The sequence below is a fragment of the Oncorhynchus clarkii genome, chromosome 9 (genome assembly GCF_045791955.1).
Source record: "Oncorhynchus clarkii lewisi isolate Uvic-CL-2024 chromosome 9, UVic_Ocla_1.0, whole genome shotgun sequence".
Taxonomy (NCBI): domain Eukaryota; kingdom Metazoa; phylum Chordata; class Actinopteri; order Salmoniformes; family Salmonidae; genus Oncorhynchus; species Oncorhynchus clarkii.
In genome coordinates this window covers 33,419,239-33,444,437 of record NC_092155.1, presented here as the reverse complement: position 1 = coordinate 33,444,437, position 25,199 = coordinate 33,419,239, and the positions used below count along the sequence as shown (strand labels likewise).

At 40.4% G+C, this 25,199-nt stretch overlaps 1 protein-coding gene across 1 annotated transcript; it reads right to left on the bottom strand.

Moving 5' to 3' along the window:
• Positions 1 to 2,579: 2,579 nt before the first annotated feature.
• LOC139416217 (oligosaccharyltransferase complex subunit) lies at positions 2,580 to 24,048 on the bottom strand. The gene is made up of 4 exons (XM_071164626.1): positions 23,795 to 24,048; positions 15,577 to 15,670; positions 14,749 to 14,946; positions 2,580 to 3,122 (listed from the first exon to the last, which is right to left on the bottom strand). The coding sequence occupies exons 1-4, from the start codon at positions 23,931 to 23,933 to the stop codon at positions 3,104 to 3,106; spliced, it is 450 nt and encodes a 149-aa protein (XP_071020727.1). The 5' UTR covers positions 23,934 to 24,048; the 3' UTR covers positions 2,580 to 3,103.
• Positions 24,049 to 25,199: the final 1,151 nt, after the last annotated feature.

Below are 25,199 nucleotides of genomic sequence, written 5' to 3'. Positions count from 1 at the left end.
TGTGTGGGCAGAACTGAAAAAGTGTGTGTGAGCAAGGAAGCCTACAAACCTGACAGTTACACCAGCGGTCACGAGGAATGGGCCAACATTCACCCAACTTATTGTAGGAAGCTTGTGGAAGGCTTCCCGAAACATTTGACCCAAGTTAAACAATTTAAAGGCAATGTTACCAAATACTAATTGAGTGTATTTTAACACACCAATCCTTATTTCACTATATAGCATACACATTAAGGGAGATTGTGCATTATACATTTAGAATTTTACCACCCTGCATCCCACTGCTGGCTTGCTTCTGAAGCTAAGCAGGATTGGTCCCTGGATGGGAGACCAGATGCTGCTGTAAGTGGTGTTGGTGGCCCAAAAAATATCCTAATGCCCCAGGGCAGGGATTAGCGTGCAGTCTTTCAGATGGGACGTTAAACAGGTGTCCTCACTCTGCGTGGTCACTAAAGATCCCATGGCACTTATTGTAAGAATAGGGGTGTTAAACCCGGTGTCCTGGTTAAATTCCCAATCTTGCTCTCATACCATCACGGCCACCTACAGTAATCATCCTCAGCATACAATTGGTTTATTCATCCCCTGTAACTATTCCCCAGGTTGTTGCTGTAAATGAGAATGTTCTCAGTCAACTTATTTCAAAATAATAGATTAAAAATATTTATAAAATCAGGGGGAACCTAAATTATTTTCCAATCATTTCGTTCTGAACAGAGCCATTTGTTTTTTTAGTTCCGTTCCACTGTTCCAACCAGCAAGATAAAGAAAGTCCTGAACAGGTTCGAACCCCAAAAAATGTACCGGTTTATATCGTTCCTTTCAGTTAATTTTAAACCTCTGAAATCAATACTTTTTTTAAACATTTAGATCAACATTAAAATTACTATATCAGTGAGGATAGAACAGCTTGCGGCTAACCATTTAATCTTCATAGGAAAGTTGTTAAGAGGCAATGGTATTTTGCCATGACAGCATGGTTTAATCATAATGAAAGACAAACACTGTGCTGCCAGTCACTATGGAGAGAAGTGTGGGGCACGAGATGCGACTGAAATTTTGCGGGTGGGGAGAGATCAAGAGAGGGTGGAGGCTTGGCTTGCATTATCGGAGTTATGCCCACATAATTATACCTATGGAGGAGAGGCTTCGATGTAGGATCTTTGAACCTCCGAGAATAGCCTTAACTAGCTGGAATTTAAAAAAAACTCTTACCTTTTTAGTAACTCCAATGTGAAACCTAACTATAGTCTCCTTTTAACTAGCATTGAAAAAGTGAATCCATTCTTCTCTAATTAAAAATCTCTAACGGAGCTGCAGGGAGTCAGGCAGCAGATGGTGAGTTTAACAATAACAAACATGAAACGATACAAAATAAGAAGTGCCTGGACAAGAAAACAGAACTAATACTGCCTGATGAGTGAGGCTACAGAGTACTAGATAAAGGGGAAGTAATCAGGGGTGTCTAGGTGTGCATAACGATGGGGTACAGGTGTGCGTAATGATTGGTTGTCAAGACGGATGTTTAGTAATGGAGCGGGAGAAGGCGTGACACTCCCTAATTTCTAAATCACTCATGAAATGTTGTCAGTAGGCTACAGTAACCTATACTTTGGAGGGGGCGGGGCAGGTAGCCTACTCTCACACGGTCCAATTGTGCGCACCCTATGGGACTCCCTGTCATGGCCAGCCTGGGATCTGTGCCTTAGACCGCTGTGCCACACAGGAGGCCTCGAATGAGGCTGATGTTTTAATGTCCGATTTGTCTGTCCATGATCAATTTGCCGGCCATTAAAAAGGGCAGTAATTTGAAAATGTATAGCTCCATTATAATTTATAAATATTTTGTCTGGCTTTAGACATGTAAATGTAACCTGGAGTGAAATGAGTCATCCATATGATGGAAATCTGTCGCAGTGACAGAACTTTAACCCGAGAATTATGATCTTACCTCAATTGCTGGTATGCCAGCAGCATACCACCCTGCTGGCTTGCTTCTGATGCTAAGCAGGGTTGGTCCTGGTCAGTTCCTGGATGGGAGACCAGATGCTGCTGGAAGTGGTGTTGGAGGGCCAGTAGGAGGCACTCTTTCCTCTGGTCTAAAAAAAAAAAAACCCTGGTGTCCTGGCTTAAATACCCAATCTGGCCCTCAAACCATCATGGTCACCTAATACTCCCCAGTTTACAATTGGCTCATTAATCCCCCTCCTCTATAACTATTTCCCTGAGAATGTGTTCTCAGTCAACTTACCTGGTAAAATAATGGATACATTTAAAAAATTGCCACAAAATACCTAGTTTAAAAGTTTTTCTGGAAGCTGTGCTGCACCATTTTCCCCTACGTGGGCCAGCCCAGTAGAAATTTGAGTTCACCAAGTAGCTTCAGCCCCTCGCCATATGACTGACCCCTAGCAAGATGCGCACACAGCAGAGCAATGACGTAGTGGTCCACTTTTGGCTTGTGAGCACTACCTTCAGAACTACTGGTTAAAAAGATTACAAAAGTACCAAAGAATCCATTTTAGTAAGGATATTACTAGTATATTATTTAAAAAAAATGTGATTAGAGAATGACAAGCTTTCTGGAAATAACATTTATTTAAGTTCCTAATAGACACACAACAGTGACATGTTGGAAGGCATTTAGGAAGATAGAATGGTCTACAAAACATTACTTATCAATAACTCCAACAACCCACAAATTTACTGCTCATTCAGATTTATAATCAGGAAAGTGTCCCTCCTTCCAATGGGTGCATCTCAATGGTCTATAGTGGCTTTGTCTCCACATTCTCGCCATCTGCATTACTGAACTGAAGACAGGTTAGCAATACAGCCTGTAAGGGAATTCCATCGCACCATTTAGTGGAAGGAAAGGAGACGAGGATAGGAAGCCTCGACTATTGAGATGCACATTGTATTAAATGTCACATCACTCAAACATGGTCAAAGGCTTATTGCCAGGGACAGATGTTACTGTCAATTCTTTATTTGCAATTTAAATCTGTATTATCATAACATTTTAGGCTAGCTTAAATCAATTGAAGCTTAAATCTTTGGCAGTCCTTCACCATTCTGTCTTCGTAATATGTTGTGTCCATCTTCAACCCATGAGGTACCCACTGAGGAGAAATATAAAGGAAAGGTAGAGACAGATTAGAGTAGGCTTCCAACATAGGTACAGTGAAAATAGAAAAGGTAGACCCTGAACACAACACTTGACACATTTGCCTGCAGTTCAGGTAAATAGCTGACTGATATCATAAACCTTAAATATGAGCATCACATTCTGCTAATGCAACTCACATGTAAATGACAGCTCTAATTTTGAGGACAACACCACTGAGTGCCTTGACGAGGGGATGTTTCACTCAAAATGCAACCTAAATCGACAAGTTTATGATATAGACCTATATTCTGCATACTTATGTATTTGATAGTTTTAGTTTTCAGCCCAAATTATATTAATGGTATTGCTTTAGCGCAACGACTGGACGTCTTTGGGATCAATTAGCATGCTAGCTGATCCTGAACACTTCCAATCATTGCGCTAAACACTAGTTCAAGCTGCACGCAGAGACAAAGAAATGGTATCCATGAGTCTGACTAAGTAGAAAATGTGCTTAAAAAAAATCTTGCACTATCCCTTTAAAGCTGCATTAGGGGAAACAGCACCACTGGCTGCACCCAGGAGCATTTGCTGTCTTTGTTTTGTTTAAGACAGTGGAGAGAAGCATCAAGGTACAAAAAAAATCGTAGTGCATCCTCTGCTGCTCTATCACACGTGCATTGATGTCCAATGAAAAATAAAGTGTTTTTTGTTTGAATTAGCGTATGTGTTGTTCACAACCGGACGTGGAAGTTTCACCACATCTACAGGACCGCAGTGGAGAAGGTGAAAAGCTTTATGTTCCTCGCCGTACACATTACTGACAATCTGAAAAATGGTCCAGCCACACAGACAAAGTGGTGAAGGCGGTGCAACAGCGTGTCTTCAACCTCAGGAGGCTGAATAAATGTGGCTTGGCCCCTAAGACGCAAACTCTTACAGATGCACCATTGAGAGCATCCTGCCGGGCTAAACCACCGCCTGGTACGGCAACTGCACCACTAGCAACCGCATGGGCTCTACAGAGGGTGGTGCAGTCTGCCCAACGCATCACCGGGGGCACCAGCTGTCACAGGAAGACCAAAAGACAACCACCCGAGCCACGGCCTGTTCACCCCGCTATCATCCAGAAGGCAAGGTCAGTACAGGTGCATCAAAGCTGGGATCGAGAGACAGAAGCTGTTTTTCAATCTCAAGGCCTGTTTAACAAAGACTGTTAAATAGCCATCACTAAAATACCAGCAACAGTGTGTGAAAACCTTGTGAAGACTTACAGAAAACGTTTGACCACTGTCATTGCCAACAAAGGGTATATTGACCAAATACTTATTTTCCACCATAATTTGCAAATAAATTCATAAAAAATCCTACAATGTGATTTTCTGGATTTTTCTCTCATTTTGTCTGTCATAGTTGAAGTGTACCTATGATGAAAATTACAGGCCTCTCATCTTTTTAAGTGGGTGAACTTGCACAATTGGTGGCTGACTAAATACTTTTTTGCCCCACTGTACATTTACACTTCTATCCTACAGATATTCTGAATATTCTATCCACATTCTGTCCATACATCCCATCACACATTTATATACTGTATATTTTAACACTTTTTTTTATTTAACCTTTATTTAAACTAGGCAAGTCTTAAGAACAAATTCTTATTTAATGACAGTAAGATATTACTGCACTGTTGGAGCTAAGAACAAGCATTTAGCTATGCCCGCAATAACATCTGCTAAATATGTGTATGCGACCAAAAAAATGTGATGACAACAAATTTCAAAAGAGGGTTGTCTTGCAAGACTTTACAAAACTTTCACAAAAGACAAGGGTGTGTTCAGTACAACAGAACAGTGTTCAACATTTAATTGAATGGAAACGGTTCTGTACTGAATGACCAGTTGAAGAATGACGCGATTATGGTGGCAATCTGCAGTTCAAACCACAACAGAGGTCACCTCGCCACCTTTTCGGGTAAACAGCTTAGGGATGGGGTTGTAAAAATGTAACCACACTTCCATTCAGACAGAGCTATGAATGCAAGGACTAACCATCCATGATATCAGCATGATAGTTTTAAATATGTTTTGAAGCTATACAGTGTTTAAAATTGAACAAACAATAGTGTAAAACAAGCTTATATTTGGGGTTTTGGAGGGGTTAAACCAGGGGTCGGCAACTTATGACTGGAAGAGTCATGTCAGTCGATAGGGGACCTAACATTCTACAAATACGTCATACAGAATCTCGCTTCTACGAACGAGTTTACCATCGGGATTAAAAACTTGAGTTTAATTTCAAGTGAAGACAAACAAAAGTTACCTAGCCATCTTCCACCTCAACCAATGCTCTAAAAAGATGTGCTCTAAAGCCGACCTAATTGTCACAATACAAGCAACTCGATAGGATAGTTGAGATTGATCCGCATGGTCCCAGAGCCTGGCTAAAGTGCATAATTGTTGCCTTTTGGAATGATTTTAGTAGCCTGCAGTATTTAAAATAGTTGGGTATGAGCAAGGCTGCATTTGTTTTGGGGGGGGGGGGGGGGGGGGGGGGGGGGGGGTGTAAAGTACTTAAGTAAAAATACTTGTGCTTTTTCTTGAATGCATCCCTCAAGGAAATAGTGTACTTTTTACTCCATACATTTTCCCTGACAGCAAAGAGTTCATTACATTTTGAATGCTTAGCAGGACAGGAAAAGGGTCCAATTCACACACTTATCAAGAGAACATCCCTGGTCATCCCTAGCGTCTCTGATCTGACGGACTCACTAAACAAAAATGCTACGTTTGTAAATGTGAGTGTTGGAAAGTGCCTCTGGCAAGCCGCAAGTAAATTTTAAAAACATCAAAATTGTGCCATCTGGTTTGCTAATAAGGAATTAGCAATGATTTACACTTTTACTTTGATACATAAGAATATTTTATCAATTACATTCACTTTTGATATTTAAGTGAATTTAAAACCAAATACGTTTAGACTTGTACTCAAATAGTATTTTACTGGGTGACTCACTTTTACTTGTGTAATTTTCTATTAAGGCATCTTTACTTTTACTCAAGTATGACAATTGGGTACTTTTTCCACCGTCTACTACCATTTCTGATACAATTTATACATTTAAAAAAAATAAATCTTTATATTGTATTTACTTTTATTCAAACAGGGAATTCATATTTAAAAAAATTTGCCCTGCACAATACAAAAACAAGTATAAATAAATAAAACAAAAACAGACTAGGGCCGTCCCCGACAAAAAGAAATTGGTCAACCGAAAATCAGTTCTCTAGACCAATGACCAATTGATTGGTTGAAATGTTAAAGTATTCAGACCCCTTCCCTTTTTCTACATTTTATTACATTACAGCCTTATTCTAAAATGGATTAAATAAATGTTTTTACTCAATCTACACACAATACCCCATAATGACAAAGCGAACAGATTTAGAAATGGTTAGAAATGTACAAAAAAATATATATTTTGCTATGAGAATAGAAATTTTGTTCAGGTGCATCCAGTTTCAATTGATCATCCTTGATGTTTCTACAACTTTGAGTCCACCTGTGGTAAATTCAATTGATTGGACATGATTTTGAAAGGCACACGTGTATATATAAAGTCCCAGTGTTGACAGTGCACGTCAGAGCAAAAACCAAGCCATGAGGTCGAAGGAATTGTCCGTAGAGCTCAGAGACAGGATTGTGTCGAGGCACAGATCTGGGGAAGGGTACCACAAAATGTCTGTAGCATTGAAGGTCCCCAAGAACACAGTGGCCTCCATCATCCTTAAAATGGAAGTTCGGAACCACCAAGAATCTTCCTAGAGTTGGCTGCCTGGCCTAAAGGACTCTCACACCATGACAAACAAGATTCTCTGATCTGATGAAACCAAGATTGAACTCTTTGGCCTGAATGCCAAGTGTCACATCTGGAGGAAACCTGGCACCATCCCTACGGTGAAGCATGTAGCAGCAACAAGCTGTGGGGATGTTTTTCAGTGGAAGGCACTGGGAGACTAGTCAGGATCGAGGGAAAGATGAATGGAGCAAAGTACAGAGATATCCTCAGGACCTCAGACTTGGGTGAAGGTTAACCTTCCAACAGGACAACAACCCTAAGGACACAGCCAAGACAACGCAGGAGTGACTCCAGGACAAGTCTGAATGTCCTTGAGTGGTCCAACCAGAGCCCGGACTTGAACCCGTTCGAACATCTCTGGAGAGACCTGAAAAAAAGCTGTGCAGCAACGCTCTCAACCTGAGAGCTTGAAAGGATCTGCAGAGAAATGGGAGAAACTCCAACTACAGGTGAGCCAAGCTTGTAGTGTCATACCTTAGAAGATCCGAGGCTGTAAAACTGTTATTTATTTCACCTTTATTTAACCAGGTAGGCTAGTTGAGAACAAGTTCTCATTTACAACTGCGACCTGGCCAAGACAAAGCAAAGCAGTACGACAAACAACAGAGTTACACATGGAACAAACAGTCAATACTACAAAATAAAAAAAGTCTATATACAGTGTGTGCAAATGAGGTAGCATAAGGGGTAAGGCAATAAATAGGCCAAAGTGGCAAACTAATTACAATATAGCAATTAAACACTGAAGTGTGCAAGTAGAGATACTGGGGTGCAAAGGAGCAAAATAAGTTAAATAATTGTTTTTTACCTTTATTTAACTAGGCAAGTCAGTTAAGAACAAATTCTTATTTTCAATGACGGCCTAGGGACAGTGGGTTAACTGCCTGTTCAGGGGCAGAACGACAGATTTGTACCTTGTAGGCTCGGGGATTTGAACTTGCAACCTTTTGGTTACTAGTCCAACGCTCTAACCACTAGGCTACCCTGCCGCCCCTTTTAATGTCTACATGAACATAATGATAAGTAGTAAAACTGTCTCCTGTGAAAAATGAAGGGCGCTATGATAATACGGCATCAAACAGTCACTGACGTTTAATAAATACAAAAAATCTGTAAAAGAAATAAATTTTTAAAAAATGTCCTGCTCCTTCCATGACCTTTGCTACATTTATTTCCCTCTGCTCATTTGTCAGAGGGAGCATTTTAACCTTTTTTTTCGACCCTATTCCTAACTTAACCCGCCAAGACAATGTGCTGTTGGACGTTGGTACCCAGCCAGGCGGTAATGCGTCTGTCTTCTCACTGCATGGATGATAAATTGTGCACCTTAATTCACAATTTAATTTAAGCCTAACTGAATGATGGTGAAGAGGTTGATTTGATTTTGAAAGACAAGTGTAATGAGTTAGGCATAACACTATTTGTCAGCAGCAAATAATTTGACCACACGCTTTGGGGGTTGACCATTCTTTTCTATTTTACTTTGTAAAAATAAGCTATGGGACTTTTATTTACTATAACTGTATTACTAATCAAATTTATTGTAAGGAAATTAAAACATGGTACATGTTGCAGTAGGCCTTCAGAATAATGCAAAACATATCCTTGACTCTATCCAGTGAAGCAATTGATGCCAGCCCACTGAATGGCAAATGGACGATACTGCACCTCACTTCCCAATTGAATTAAAAATGAGGCCTAACTGGGTGAAGAGGTTGATTTAATTTATAAAGACAATAGTGTAATGAGTTTATGTTATGCCCATTTATCAGTGTTAGCGCTCATGTTAATACATTTGACTGCGTGCCTTGCGGGTTGATACCATACTCACATTTAAAATTTGTAAAAAGAAGCCGTTCCTGGACTGTTTTACTAATTAAATGTATTGTAAGGGAAACGAACACATGCTATGACCGCTCTGGCTACTAATTAAAAACGAGTAACAATCAAATTAAAATGTTATTCTGTCGTTAATGGATGAATGGGCGATAGAAACTGATAATGGTGCACGTGACTTAAATTAACTGAATGATCAGGGTGAAATAATTTGATTGATCTGAATGATACGGGTGAAGATGATTGAATTTAGAACAATAGTGTACTGAAGAATTGTGGGTGGTCTAATTATTTTATTATGAAATGCTGGAAATTCTATATAATCTCCCCAGACACTGAGTACAACATTCACAATGGCAAGCCGAACCAAACTAAGGGACAGTGTGGGAGAAATGATATACATGATTTTGGTAACACAAGAGGAAGATACACTTATGGGTTCATTTCTTGTTCTGGTAAAATGTATTGTCTATTGTATAGGGCAGGAAGTAGATAAAGGCCATGGGAGTATGGGACAGCTGAGAAACACTTAAAATGCAGACACATAGATGCCTAGGGCAACTGGACATACAAAGATCAGAGAGATTAGACAAAGGAGGGGGTCAGCCAAAGGACCAACTGATGGATTACAGACATCAATCACATCACAGGGGAGACACACAAGTCTGTTTGATCTTAGACAACAATATGAAGAGAAGGTGACCAGGGCAGCTGAACACACTAAAAACTAGAGATAAAGGACACATACAAAAGGGACACATGGGGTTAATTACAGGGTCTAAACACAGGCCACAGGAAAGGGGGAGGTATATTATATTTAGATCAAAGCAAGGGTCTTGTCATCATGATAATCTGACGGAAAGCAGATGTGGGCGTTACTGGGCTGAACAAGCAGAATGCACGGATTGGAATGTAACTGTAGTTGCAGTGGGGGATGAACTGCTGATGTATGTGTGGGTATAAAATGAAGAATGAGAGCTCTGGAAAGGGGTGCGTTCCGCGGACTGCTCCGGCTTATGATACTGTTGTATTAAAAGTCTATATTGATTTTCACAAAGTTCTTGGTTGTGTCATATTTGAACCGATTTGCCACTACAACAGCGTTGCAATTGCTGCAGAATTTAAATGAGTTGGAGTCGGATGGAGAATCGGATATTGTGCTTGAAATCAAAGTTGCTGATGAAGAGTCATCTGATTCTGATGTTCACTTCGAGCCTCGGCCTCCGATGCCTGAGCCTCGCCGCAGAAACAGAACAGAGCCAACAGACGGTAATACCAAGTGCCACGTGAGACAGGAGTCTGGGAGGGATGGCACGGTTTGGGTAGAAAAGAGACCAACAGGAAGGCGGCCTCACCAGAATATTCAGAAAGAGAGCAGGTCCTACACCTCATGCAGAGACAAATTGCCAGAGTACTCAGTTTTCTTTGTTTGTGACATGCAGATAGTACCGTCTCTGTGCTGCAACATCACTCATATGCACCGAAAAGGAAACAAAATGAAGAACATGTGTATGAATGAACTGAATGCATTTATTGCACTCTTGTATGTCCACATAGCATAAGGCGGAAAGAGCATGGATGTGGAGTCAGTCTGATAGGTATGGGGTGGACTTTTTCCAGAGAGACCATGTCACGCAACCGCTTCAGAGAGATCATGCGACACCTGCGTTGATAACAAGGAGATGAGACCAATAGGCGTGCAGACAGACAAGTTTGCCGCCGTCTCAGACACCTAGAAAGTGTTGTGAACAATTGCACTGCTTGTTACAAGCCAGGAGACATTATAACTGATGAGTAACTGTTCCCAACAAAAGCTCGGTGCCATTTTACCCAATACATGGTCAACAAACCAGACAGATTTGGAATTGATTTTTAGTTGGCCGCCGATGTCAAAACCAAGAACTTGCTCAATGGCTTTCAAAATCGAAACCAGGCCAGTGGGTGAGCGACTGTTTGAGACTGTTGTTGAGACTCTTGGAGCCTTACATTGGCAAAGGCAGAAATGTGGCCATGGCAGACAAGTTGATTGCAAAGAAGACTAGCCTGCTTGGAATAGTGAACAAAGAAAGACGGGAGCTGCCCCTCTGCGCAAACCATACCAGCAGAGCTGTACTCCACAGTGACAGAAAGTGGTAAAGCAACACTTATGGTGTACAGATGCAAAAGAAAGTGTTTGCATCCTCAGCACCATGCATCCCACTGTTGCCATTGGCAGTGACCAGAAAAAGAAACTGGAGACAGATGACAAATCTCTGCTATATACATATCGTTTCCATCGGTCAAACACCAAATATAATCTTATATTGATGCACTAGTTATCAAGCGTTGGTGCTTATGTTTGCTGTACCTTGCGGGTTGATATGCATCTGATGCATTTGCTGCATAAGGACAACATTCTCTTGTCTAGCAGGTGCTAATATATGTATGCAGGGTATATGTATGTATTGTTCGATTACAGAACCATCCGATGAGTGAAGATGTAATCCAGCCAAGGCAATCTTACGAGAACTTGAAAACAGCATGTATTTAGTTTTGCCCGTATTAAAGCACACGTTTTAAAAATCAGTAATGGCTTCCTGTACAGATGCACAATCAGACTGTAGCTTGGTAAAATCCAGGTCAGCAGTCAGAGCAATTGCATACATATTAGGATCATATGCATATTGATGAAATGTCAATTCTTTAACAGATTGACCAATAGCATTTATATAAATAGTGACAAAAACAGGTCCCAAAACAGACTCCCGCAGAACACTTATGTACTTCAAGAAATTCGGACTTAACCCCATCAATCACGATGGCCTGAGTTCTGTCACTAAGAGAATCATGAAACAATGAGCAGGTGTCAGAACCCAGCAAAGTTTCCCATTTACCATAGATTCAATAATTTTAGCTAGACACAGAGGCCTAGAGATGGGACAATAATTATCAAGATCACTATCCCCGCCCTCATGGAGTAGCAGCATGTTAGCGGTTTTCCAAACTTTAGGTATATTTCCTGACAATGTTAGATTTAAGATATGGGTTACTGAGCCAGCAATGAGGGGGCAGCACACTTGAGCATACAGTGCATGATGCTACAAGCTTGGCACACCTGTATTTGGGGAGATTCTCCCATTAATCTCAGCAGATCCTCTCAAGCTCTGTCAGGTTGGATGGAGAGTGTCACTAAACAGCTATTTTCAGGTCTCTCCAGAGATGTTTGATGGGGTTCAAGTCCGGGCTCTAGCTGGGCCACTCAAGGACATTGAGACATGTCCCGAAGCCACTTCTGCGTGGTCTTGGCTGTGTGCTTAGGGTCGTTGTCCTGTTGGAAAGTGAACCGTCGCGCCAGTCTGAGGTCCTCAGCGCTCTGGAGCAGGATTTCATCAAGGATCTCTTTGCTCCGTTGATTTCTCTCTCGATCCAGACTAATCTCCCAATCCCTGCTGCTGACAAACATCCCCACAGCATGAAGCTTCCACCACCATTCTTCACCGTAGAGATGGTGGCAGGTTTCCTCCAGACATGATGCTTGTCATTCAGACCAAATAGTTCAATCTTGGTTTAATCAGACCAGAGAATCTAGTTTCCCATGGTCAGAGTCTTTACGTGCCTTTTGGAAAACTCCAAGCGGGCCGTCTTGTGCCTTTTACGGAGGAGTGGCTTCATTCTACAATTAATGCCTGATGCTGCAGAAATGGTTGTACTTCTGGAAGGTTCTCCCATCTCCACAAAGGAACTCTGGAGTTCTGTCGGAGTGACCATGGGGTTCTTGGTCACCTCCCTGACTAAGGCCCTTCTCCCGATTGCTCCGTTTGGCCAGGCGACCAGCTCTAGGAAGAGGTGGTTCCAAACTTCTTCCATTTAAGAATGGAGGCCACTGTGTTCTTGGGGACCTTCAATACTGCAGAGATATTTTGCTACCCTTCCCCAGATCTGTGCCTCCACACAATCCTGTCTCGGCACTAAGGACAATTCCTGGTTTTTGCTCTGACTGTAGGACCTTATGTGACTCATCAGGAAACTAGGTGTATGCAACGCATCACTACTTCACAGGAGAGCATTTTGAATGCAATTTTATTTTATCAAAAAGCATTTGACAGAAATGCCTTCTGGAACATGTAAACATTTTCATGTGCCTTTAACAAACTTGTATGCCATCTAAATACTAATACAATTGTTAAATTACGAGCCTAGTTGGTTTAGCCACAGAAAGAGAGCAACCTTCCCCCTATCCATGATTGGCTGAGATAATGAGTGGGCGGGACATGTCGAGAGACAAATTGGTCTGCCATGTGGCACACTTATGTCTATAACATGAGCTGGTCAGTATGTGTCGGTAATTCTTTCTAACGCAGCTTTTAAAAAATATATATCATGCAGTAGAACTGCGTAAGTGTTGGTCTCCACTTTCCGGAGGACCAAGTTTTGAAATTAGCTAAGGAGATGGAGAAAATTCTGGCGTTTGATAGCGAATTTGAGTCAAAAAGAGAACAAAAGGCTGTTGTAATCCGGAGACATGTGTTTTACACATCTTCAAACTAACCCTAACCCATTTTTTATTTAACTAGGCAAGTCAATTCAGAACAAATTCTTATTTACAATGACGGCCTAGGAACAGTGGGTTAACTGCCTTGGTCAGGGGCAGAACAACATTTTTACCTTGTCAGCTCAGGGATTCAATTCAGTTACTGGCCCAATGCTATAACCACTAACCCTAACTCATGGCATCCGTGACAGAGGGAGAAGCTTCCATCCATGTATATGGGTAAGATAGTCTAGCCAGCTACATTTTCAGATATTACACATTTCTAATTTTCTCAGAAAGTCACTTTAAATTTGAAGTTAAATTGTACTGTTAGCTAGCTAACGTTATGCGTATGATCTGTGTCGTAATATTATTCGTACCTCAGAGCTATTTGCATTGCTAGTTATAGCCTAATATTAGCTAGCTAACATTGAACCTGGTTGGTTAGCTACCTGCAGATTCATGTAGGGTAGTAACGTTATGAGTTGGGATTATGGTTCATTGATTAGCTAGCTAGCTGCATGTCTCAACAAAAGAATCCACTATGCAAGTAACCATTTCAATAGAATGTTCATGTCACTGACAACTGTCAATAGACACAGCTTGGGGGGAATGGAATTATTTTATGACTTTATTTCTCGGTCGGGGGTCACTCCGAGATCAGTCTCGGTTCACTAACCTCAGGAGGCTGAATAAATTTGCCGTGTCACCTAAAACCGTCAAGCTTTTACAGATGCACCATTGAGAGCATCCTGTCGGGCTGTATCACCGCCTGGTACAGTAACTGCACCGCCCACAACCACAGGGCTCCTCAGAGGGTGGTGCTAGCTGCACAACGCATCACCGGGGGCAAACTATCTATATATATATCTATATCTATCTATATATATATATACAGATGAGTAATGTCAGAGCGGCATAGGCTAAGATGCAATAGATAGTATAGAAAACAGTATAAATATATGAGATGAGTAATGCAAGATATGTAAACATTAAAGTGACTAGTTATCCATTTATTAAAGTGGCTAATGATATATATATATATATTCTTATTCGATTTCTTTACTTAAGATGTGTGTATTAGGAATTTGTTGTGGAATTGTTAGATATTACTGTACTGTCGGATCTAGAAGCACAAGCATTTAGCTACGCTCACAATAATATCTGCTAACCATGTGTATGTGACCAATAAAATATGATGTATCTGTTACTATCAAGAGTGTTACTTGTGTTGATGATTAGGTCCCCTTTAAACCAGACAAACAAATGTGTAAAAACACAGCAACTTGATGGTTTTAAATGGGAGCAGTAGGGTGGGGGAAGGGTTTTGTTGCGCCGTCCATCCTAAAAGTAGCAAACTTCTCCCCACCCCACAGTTTCATGTGTTTTAGGTTGGGGGCACGATTGGACATTTTCACAAGAGAGTGGACTTACGGCAGTTTCATTCTCATGAACACTCTGGCCATGAAGAAGCTGAGCAGGACACTGACAAAACCGATGAACAACAGAAGGAAGCGGTTGAGTTTAGGGATGTTTGGGGCATTCGAGCGATCCAGGATTATGAAGCCCAAGCCTCCCATGGTGAAGAGGAAACTGGAGGCCAACCCTTCCATGATGTACTGGCCATTCACTCTTCATAGGAAAGAGAAAAAAATAAGATGGTTATGTGACTACCCCTCTCAAATTTGTGCAATACAATGCAGATAATGAATGGAGTAAATAATAGCCCCAGGCATTGACAATGCAGAAACAGCATACACTTGGAAAGTGTTAGCTCTCAAGATCCCAAAGGGGATTACAGTTGAAGGGTTCAGTCGAACGTATGGACCACAGCTGGCCAAATGTGTACTACAGTCCCAACGCTGTTTTAACATTTAGAAACTTGAATAATCCTTGCTTGCAATTCGGTTTTGGAAACATTTGGAACTGAACTTTCATATAAGCAAGAAATCATTTTTCAAATATAACCGAAACACTTTCTGTACATCGTTTCAGCACAGTTGCACAGAGCAATTTCCATTAGTGTGCAACTGGGTAGGAAGTATTGTACATTGGCTGGAAGCATGTGTTTTTCAAAACACAGCCACTTGCAACTGTGCCAAAACTGGGTACAGTAAGAGTATATTTCGTATAAAAAAAAAAAAAATTGCACTGATATGACATTTCGAAATGTTTCCAAAACTCATAACGCAAGCAAGGCGCATTAACACTAGGATTAGTCTACTGTACATGAATGGCCAAGGAAAGGTGTTGCGTACTTACCTGTATGCCAAAAAGGCGACAGGCCGCTGGTGCCCATGTTCATCGGTCATTGAACCCACACTAGGTGGTTCCACGATGACATCGTAGATGATGCCTGCAGATGGGAGAGACACGAGGAAATCAGTTAGCTAACCAGCTAGTAGCAAGAAGGAAAATCAACAGTTACGCACTGGCATAATAATATGAATTGGGATGGTAAATGCCATGTGTAAGGGTAAAGGAGGGTGCAAAGCTAGCCCATACCAGCTGAGCTGGCTTTGTAGTTTGCTACATGTTAGCCTACTCAATCGGCTAATAAATAAATCCAAATCTTTATTAGCCACAGTATTGTGAAAGCTACTCTGAAAATAGTGTTTACCAAGCTGCTAACAATAACGTCAATGTCACTTAAAGGTTTAACTAAGTTACTTTGAAAACATACACTACATGAGCAAAAGTAGTCAAACACCTCATTCAAAAATCACAGGCATTAACATGGAGTTGGTCCCCCCTACAGCACTTGGCAGTCCTGTTCAGTGAGAGGCCACACAAGCTGAGCTTTTGTTGCTCCTAGATGTTTCCACTTCACAATAACAGCACTTACAGTTGGTCGGGCCAGCTCTAGCAGGGCAGACATTTGATGGACTTGTTGGAAAGGTGGCATCCTATGATGGTGCCATGCTGAAAGTCACTAAGCTCTTCAGTAAGGCCATTCTACTGCCAATGTTTGACTATGGAGATTGTATACCTGTGGCTGTATACCTGTGGCTGAAATAGCAGAATCAACTAATTTGAAGGTGTCCACATACTTTCGTATGTATAGTGTAGTTCACTACCTACTGAAAAATGATCATATCTAAATCTGAAATGTCATACATAAAGTTAAGAAACATGGCACTGGAGTCAGATGTCAACAGAATGCTTTTTAAGCGAGTGGCTTCTAATTCGTGACCTGATCTTTATTTCTGAATGTGCAAATTCTTGCGATTTCTCGTGATCTGTGCTATCCGGGATCCTTGGGACGTTTCTACCCCCCCCCCCCCCATTAAAATTAATTTTAAATGGTCAAGATAAGGCTTAAGGTTAGGGTTTAGGGAAGCGACGTCCCAAGGACTCCCGACTGCACTGAACTTTTTCATCATGCCGAAAACGTAATAGATATAAAATACCAAAAGATGATTTTCACAAAGTCGCATAGCAAAAAACCCTCAATAGCCAATACAATGTCAAAACATGGTCCTGTCATGAGTTCAGTACCATTTGCGTGATTGTGCAGACCCATGACAATGGTATTTTTTTAAAATGTATTAAGGCTCCCCATTAGCAGCTACTCTTCCTGGGGTCCAGCAACATTAAGGCAGCAATATACAATTAGAATGACACATTACATTTCATAACACTGTTCACAACCTCAAGGATTGGACCCCCCCCAATTTTCACCTAAAATGACATACCCAAATCTAACCGGCATCCTGTGGCGTACTGCATAAGCGTCAAATAGCCCCCGCGATATGACACCAGGAAGTGGGAAATCCGAGGTTGGTCAATTTTGAACTCAGCCCCTATTGAAGTTAGTGCAAGATTACCAATATCCCACTTCCTAAGGCTTCCACTAGATGTCAACCGTCTTTAGAAACTTGTTTGAGGCTTCTACTGTGAAGTGGAGACGAATGAGAGTGGATTGAGTCAGAGGTCTGGCAGCAGTCACGCGCATTTCACATGAGGTATCTCCCGTTCCTTTTCTGAAGACAAGGTATTCTCCGGTTGGAATATTATTGAAGATTTATGTTAAAAAACATCCTAAAGATTGATTCCATACATCGTTTGACAAGTTTCTACGGTCTGTAACGGAACTGACATTTCGTCTGCAACTATGAAAGCGCTTCATTAGTTTTGATTTGTTTACCAAACGCGCTAACAAAAGTAGCTATTTGGACATAAATGGACATTATCGAAAAAAATCAAACATTTATTGTGGACCTGGGATTCCTGGGAGTGCATTCGGTTGACTCCAACATGGCGGATATATGTATTTGTTCTCTGAGCGCTGTTCTCAGATTATAGCATGGTTTGCTTTTTCCGTAAAGCTTTTTTAAAATCTGACAGCGGTTGCATTTAGGAGAAGTATATATTTAATTCCATGTATAACACTTGTATTTTCATCAACATTTATGATGAGTATTTCTGTAAATTGTTGTGGCTCTCTGAAAATTCACCGGATGTTTTTGGAACTACTGAACATAATGCGCCCAATGTATACTGGGATTTCTTTATACAAATATGAACTTTACCGAACAAAACATGCATGTATTGTGTAATATGAAGTCCTATGAGTGTAATCTGATGAAGGTCAAAGGTTAGTGATTCATTTTCTCTCTATTGGTGCTTTTTGTGACTCCTCTCTTTGGCTGGAAAATGGCTGTGTTTTTCTGTGGCTTGGCTCTGACCTAACATTATCGTTTGTGGTGCTTTCGCTGTAAAGCCCATTTGAAATCGGACACTTGGTGGGATCAACAACAAGATTACCTTTAAAATGGTATAAGATACTTGTAATGCTTGAGGAATTTTAATTATGAGATTTGTTGTTTTGAATTTGGCGCCCTGCACTTTCAGTGGCTGTTGTCATATTGATCCCTTTAACGGGATTGCAGCCCTATGAAGTTTAAGGACAACAAAGTCAAGGTATTGGAGTGGCCATCTAAAAGCTCTGACCTCAATCATAAAGAAAATGTGTGGGCAGAACTGAAAAGGTGTGTACAAGCAAGGAGGCCTACAAACCTGACTCAAACCAGCTCTGTCAGGAGGAATTTGCCAAAATTCACCCAACTTATTTTGGTAAGATTGTGGAAGGCTACCCAAAACATTTGACCCAAGTCAAACAATTTAAAGGCAATGCTACCAAATACTAATTGAATGTATCTAAACTTCTGACCCACTGGGAATGTGATGAAAGAAATAAATCACCACTATTATTCTGACATTTCACATTTTTTAAATAAAGTGGTGATCCTAACTGACCTAAGACAGGGTATTTTGACTCGGATCAAATGTCAGGAATTGTGAAAAACTGAGTTTAAATGTATTTGGCTAAGGTGTATGTCATATACAGTTGAAGTCGGAAGTTTACTAAAGAATCACAAATACAGGTATTTACCTTTTCATGGTAGGAAGATGGAAAGGTATATTTGTCTATTTGTAAAGAAAAAAAATCCCCTGATTAATTATTTAGTCATATCCCAGTTAACCCATTTAATTATGGCCCTGCCTACACTGAACACCTTTTCTTTAACCTGTTAGAGCTCTAGGGGCGCTATTTCATTTTTGGATAAAAAACGTTCCCGTTTTAAGCGCGATATTTTGTCACGAAAAGATGCTCGACTATGCATATTCTTGACAGTTTTGGAAAGAAAACACTCTGAAGTTTCAGAATCTGCAAAGATTTTGTCTGTAAGTGCCCCAGAACTCATTCTACAGGCGAAACCAAGATGATGCATCACCCAGGAATTAGCAGAATTTCTGAAGCTCTGTTTTCCATTCTCTCCTTATATGGCTGTGATTGCGCAACGAATGAGCCTACACTTTCTGTCGTTCGCCCAAGGTCTTAGCAGCATTGTGACGTATTTGTAGGCATATCATTGGAAGATTGACCATAAGAGACTACATTTTCCAAGTGTCCGCCTGGTGTCCTGCGTCGAATTCGGTGCGCAATTGCCAGCTGCTTCTACTTTACCATTTGATTCAGGGGAGAAAGCATGTGTCCAAGAACAATGTATCAATGAAGAGATATGTGAAAAACACCTTGATGATTGATTCTAAACAACGTTTGCCATGTTTTCAGTCGATATTATGGAGTTAATTTGGAAAAAAGTTCGCGTTTTGAGGACTGAATTTTCGGATTTTTTTTGGTAGCCAAATGTGATGTATAAAACGGAGCTATTTCTAATACACAAGGAATCTTTTTGGAAAAACTGAGCATCTGCTATCTAACTGAGAGTATCCTCATTGAAAACATCAGAAGTTCTTCAAAGGTAAATGATTTTATTTGAAGGCTTTTATGTTTTTGTTAATGTTGCGTGCTGGATGCTAACGCTAATGCTAACGCTAAATGCTAACGCGAAATGCTAACGCTAGCTAGCTACTTTTACACAAATGATTGTTTTCCAATGGTTGAGAAGCATATTTTGAAAATCTGAGATGACAGTGTTGTTTACAAAAGGCTAAGCTTGAGAGATGGCATATTTATTTCATTTCATTTGCGATTTTCATAAATAGTTAACGTTGTGTTATGCTAATGAGCTTGCTGATAGATTTACACAATCCTGGATACAGGGGTTTTTTCATAGCTAAACGTGACGCAGAAAACGGAGCGATTTGTCCTAAACAAATAATCTTTCAGGAAAAACTGAACATTTGCTATCTGAGAGTCTCCTCATTGAAAACATCTGAAGTTCTTCAAAGGTAAATGATTTTATTTGAATGCTTTTCAGTTTTTTTGTGTAAATGTTGCCAGCTGAATGCTAATGCTAAATGCTACGTTAGCCATCAATACTGTTACACAAATGCTTGTTTTGCAATGGTTGAGAAGCATATTTAGAAAATCTGAGATGACAGTGTTGTTAACAAAAGGCTAAGCTTGAGAGCTAGCATATTTATTTCATTTCATTTGCGATTTTCATGAATAGTTAACGTTGCGTTATGGTAATGAGCTTGAGTCTGTATTCACGATCCCGGATCCGGGATGGGGAGATCAGAAAGGTTAATAAAAATATTATTTCTATTTGGAACGACAAGCCAGAACAAAATTAAACAGACCTATTCATATTAATTCGCATGGAATGTCCGAGACATGTGCAAGTATTTTAAACAATTACATTGATAGAACTCACAATCTACACCTCCCCCCAAAAATAAAAAAATAAATAACTATGGGGCACTGTTGAGGGAGAAGCAGCGAATCAGCTTCCAAAATGTATGTTTGTGACACAGATTGGCACAAGGGTCAGTCAGATCTGGCACTGGATGAATGTGTATTAATCCTGAGGTGCGGATTCCCCGTCGCTGCAACTCCCTAACGGAATCTGGAAAGGTCAAGAGCGATGCGTCCCCCAAAACAAGCCACACTGCTTCTTGACACTGCTCCCTTAACCCAGAAGCACCAATGAGACGGAGGAAATACCGTACTAGAGGTCGACCGATTAATCGGAATGGCCGATTTCAAGTTTTCATAGCAATCGGAATTTTTGGAGACCGATTTGGCCAATTTTTTTTTTTTTTTTTTTACACACCTTTATTTAACTAGGCAAGTCAGTTAAGAACACATTGTTATTTTCAATGACGGCTTAGGAACGGTAGGTTAACTGCCTCGTTCAGGGGCAGAACGACAGATTAGTACCTTGTCAGCTCGGGGGATTCAAACTTACAGTTAACTAGTCCAACGCTCTAACCACCTGCCTCTCTTTGCACTCCACGAGGAGACTGCCTGTTAAACGAATGCAGTAAGCCAAGGTAAGTTGCTAGCTAGCATTAGTCTTGTAAAAACAATCAAAATAACTAGTTAACTACACATGGTTGATGATATTACTAGTTTATCTAGCGTGTCCTGCAGTCAGTGTATATGCAACCGTTTGGGCCGCCTAATTTGCCAGAATGTATGTAATTATGACACATTGTACAACCTCCAATGTTGTAACAGCAATATTTAGACTTATGGATGTGACCCGTTAGATAAAATACGGAACAGTTCCGTATTTCACTGAAAGAATAAACGTTTTGTTTGAGATGATAGTTTCCGGATTCGACCATATTAATGACCTAAGGCTCGTATTTCTGTGTGTTATTATGTTATAATTAAGTCTATGATTTGATAGAGCAGTCCGACTGAGCGATGGTAGGCACCAGCAGGCTCGTAAGCATTCAGTCAAACAGCACTTCGTGCGTTTTGCCAGGAACTCATCGCAATGCTTCAAGCATTGAGCTGTTTATGACTTCAAGACTATCAACCGATGTGAAATGTCTAGCTAGTTAGCGGGGTGCGCGCTAATAGAGTTTCAAATGTCACTCGCTCTGAGTGGAAGCTATACTGTTACACTGGCAATACGAATGTGCCTTTAAGAACATCCAAATAGTCAAATGTTTATGAAATACAAATCGTATAGAGAGAAATAGTCCTATAATTTCTATAATAACTATAATAACTACAACCTAAAACTTCTTACCTGGGAATATTGAAGACTCATGTTAAAAGGAACCACCAGCTTTCATATGTTCTCATGTTCTGAGCAAGGAACTTAAACGTTAGCTTTCTTACATGGCACATATTGCACTTTTACTTTCTTCTCCAACACTTTGTTTTTGCATTCTTTAAACCAAATTGAATGCGTTTCATTATTTGAGGCTAAATTGATTTTATTGATATATTATATTAAGTTAAAATAAGTGTTCATTCAGTATTGTTGTAATTGTCATTATTACAAATAAATAAAATTGAAAAAAAAAAAATAAAAAAAAAGTGCCCGATTAATCGGTATCGGCTTTTTTTGTTCCTCCAATAATCGGTGTCGGCGTTGAAAAATCATAGTCGGTCGACCTCTACACCGTACAGCTGGCGACCAAAATGTTTGCTATGTTGCAGAACAGTTTGTTCTGAACGACACATTTCCCCAAAACTTTCTTTAACAGACTGGTATGTTTGCTCCTTTTTGGTGAGTGTGGCGAGGTGTGGCTTGAAGCGAAGATTTAAAAGGCAGTGCCAAGCTGACAGCTTTCCAACCCCTCCCCTTTTTTCAACTGGACTTTCAGTTCAGCACCGTTTCTGTTCAATGAAACGTTCCAGAACATACTGAACATAGGACTTATTATGGCAAGCACCAGCAGATCAAACGAATAACTAAAATTAAAGCTTAGAAAAAAGTCAGTAACACATCATGGCAGAGTAAGCCAACAAAACAAAGACCTAAAGTGTTTCTAAAATCCCCTACGGGAAAAAATTAATGGTGAAAAAAACAATTGGAACCATTTCCCTGTTTGACCGCTAGGTTTTATGGGTAGTATGACTCATGCGGTGGTACTCTATGGGTGCGTTCGTAAATTCACTCTGGCTATCTACTCCGATCGTCTGAGTGTAGCAGAGCACAGAATAACTAATAGTTTATGTAACGGATGTGAAACGGCTAGCTTAATTAGCGGTGCGCGCTAAATAGCGTTTCAATCAGTGACGTCACTTGCTCTGAGACCTTGAAGTAGTTGTTCCCCTTGCTCTGCAAGGGCCGCGGCTTTTGTGGAGCGATGGGTAACGATGCTTCGTGGGTGACTGTTGATGTGTGCAGAGGCGCCCGGGTATGGGCGAGGGGACGGTCTAAAGTTATACTGTTACATTTACTTACGCTCAACACCCGTTCAAAATGGTGAATGTCAGTAAAAGTCGTCAAAATTGTTTTAATTGAATTGTTGCCAGCAGCATAGTTAGTCACCAACGCTCTGGATAACATGAACACCCTAATTCACCTTAGTTCTGCTAGGGCGAGTAAAATGGTCAGAGTGAGATTATCTAATTTGCGTCTGTAAATAGTTTGCAAATCTTAGTTTGGGTGCTTGACTGCCGTTGAGGTCAGAACACTCGAATCAACCCTACTCCTAGGCCAGAGGGTTCAGTGTGCGCTCTGAACTCTGAATTTAGGAACGGAAGATCTGACAACGGTCTGAATTTACACCCAGAGCGCACTCTGGCACTCCAGATTGAATTGACGAACACACCCTATAACAAACAATGCCAAGTTCATTGTGAATTACGTCACTGTTTTTAATTTAGCTTATTTTGCCAAATAAACAAATGTATTACAGTAACTGATGGAATTCATTTTTCCGCTATACCGTAAACGAGCGTGACCCCAAAACCACAATATGTACTGAACCGTGGGTTTGGTGAACAGTTACACACCTAGCTAGTACTAGCTAGCTAATTAGTTAGCTAGCTACACAATAGCCAACTCCTCCGTACTCGGCCCAACACTGATTAGCCGATTGAATAGGTCTGACTGCATAAAATACGTGTGATGGGTGAAGACGTTGAACCATATTTTAGTAGGCAATACATGTACCTAACGTTAGCTGTTTAGAAGCCGGATGTAACTTTAAACATTAACAGACAAATCCTGTATCGAGGCTTTACAAAACCATAGGTTACAGCTACCTAGTTAAACTGGCTTGGCAGCTAACGTCGCTGCAGTATTCGACAACTTACCTCCAGTGATGAGAAAGTACGATACAATAACGATCGCATAGACTGTCATAGCCGACGGCATGTGCAGCCATGATGGCTTTTTGAGTTTTATATTAGGACATTCCAACACTGCGAAAGGTACACCGTATAATGTCTCCATTGCTAATTCAATACGAATTTACTCTTCAGGTAAACTGAGATGTCTGGCTGCTACGACGACGTGTCCAGGAAGTACCGAAAATCTAGTTAGTAGATACACTTCTAAGCAAATACTATACTTTTTAATCACAAATAATGAATTTCATGCACTGAAATGTTATTTCATATTTAATATAACTATTCTATACACACATCTTGAAGACAATCTGAACTGACATGTGACCACAGTTTATTATCCTTCAAATGTTTCGCTTACCTGCTAAGACCTTTAGTGTTGACGTACATATTGTGCGACACTCAACCAGGTTCTAGAAAAAAGGAACTCCCGCTTGCAGCGAAACGAAATATTCCTTCGAGGAGCCAGCAACGCTTCCACCGGCTCTACTAACAAAAAAGCTGTTAGAATTGTAAGTATATGCATGGTCCTTGTGTAATTGTAATGTGATATTGTACCCCCTAGCTCGATTGTCTATTGTTTGTAATCTATGTATGCTTGTGTTCCCTCATGTGCTTTATGTATTGATTTGTTATTAATAAAAATAAATAAAAAAAGTGTGACACGCGCGGTGAAACACCGCTTCCCATTCATTTTCAGTGGAAGGAGAGGGCAGGAGACCGTTGAGCGGCGTGATGTTAGACGTTTCCCAGCTTTATGCAAATCACCAGCGGCGACTGCTAGGCAATGACCAATCATATATATTTTATTTAACCAGGCAAGTCAGTTAAGAACACATTGTAATTTACAATTGCGGTCTACCCCGGCTTAACCCCGACGACGCTGGGCCAATATATCATTTAAACAACGTAGCAACGCCCACTTCCGCTCAACTTCCTACCTGATACATAGCTTCCTGTCAGCCTGATAGTAGCCATACTATTTTTTTTAATTAATTTCAAATCAATACATAAAGCACATGAGGGAACACAAGCATACATAGATTACAAACAATAGACAATCGAGCTAGGGGATACAATATCACATTACAATTACACAAGGACTTTAAAGGACATGCATATACTTACAATTCTAACAGCTTTTTTGTTAGTAGAGCATTTAACTGTCTTAAAATACAGTTCAATTTATTTTTGTAGGGTACGAAAATGTGGTTTTCTGTTTGTGTATATGAATAGTAGTAGCCATACTAGCCTCTAAGTTGCTCGTTTTATCATTACCTCATTATATTAATATAATTTTTATATATTTTTTTTTATTTTTTTAATAATTTTTATTTTTAAGTATTATTGTTGAAAACTGTGTTTATCCGTT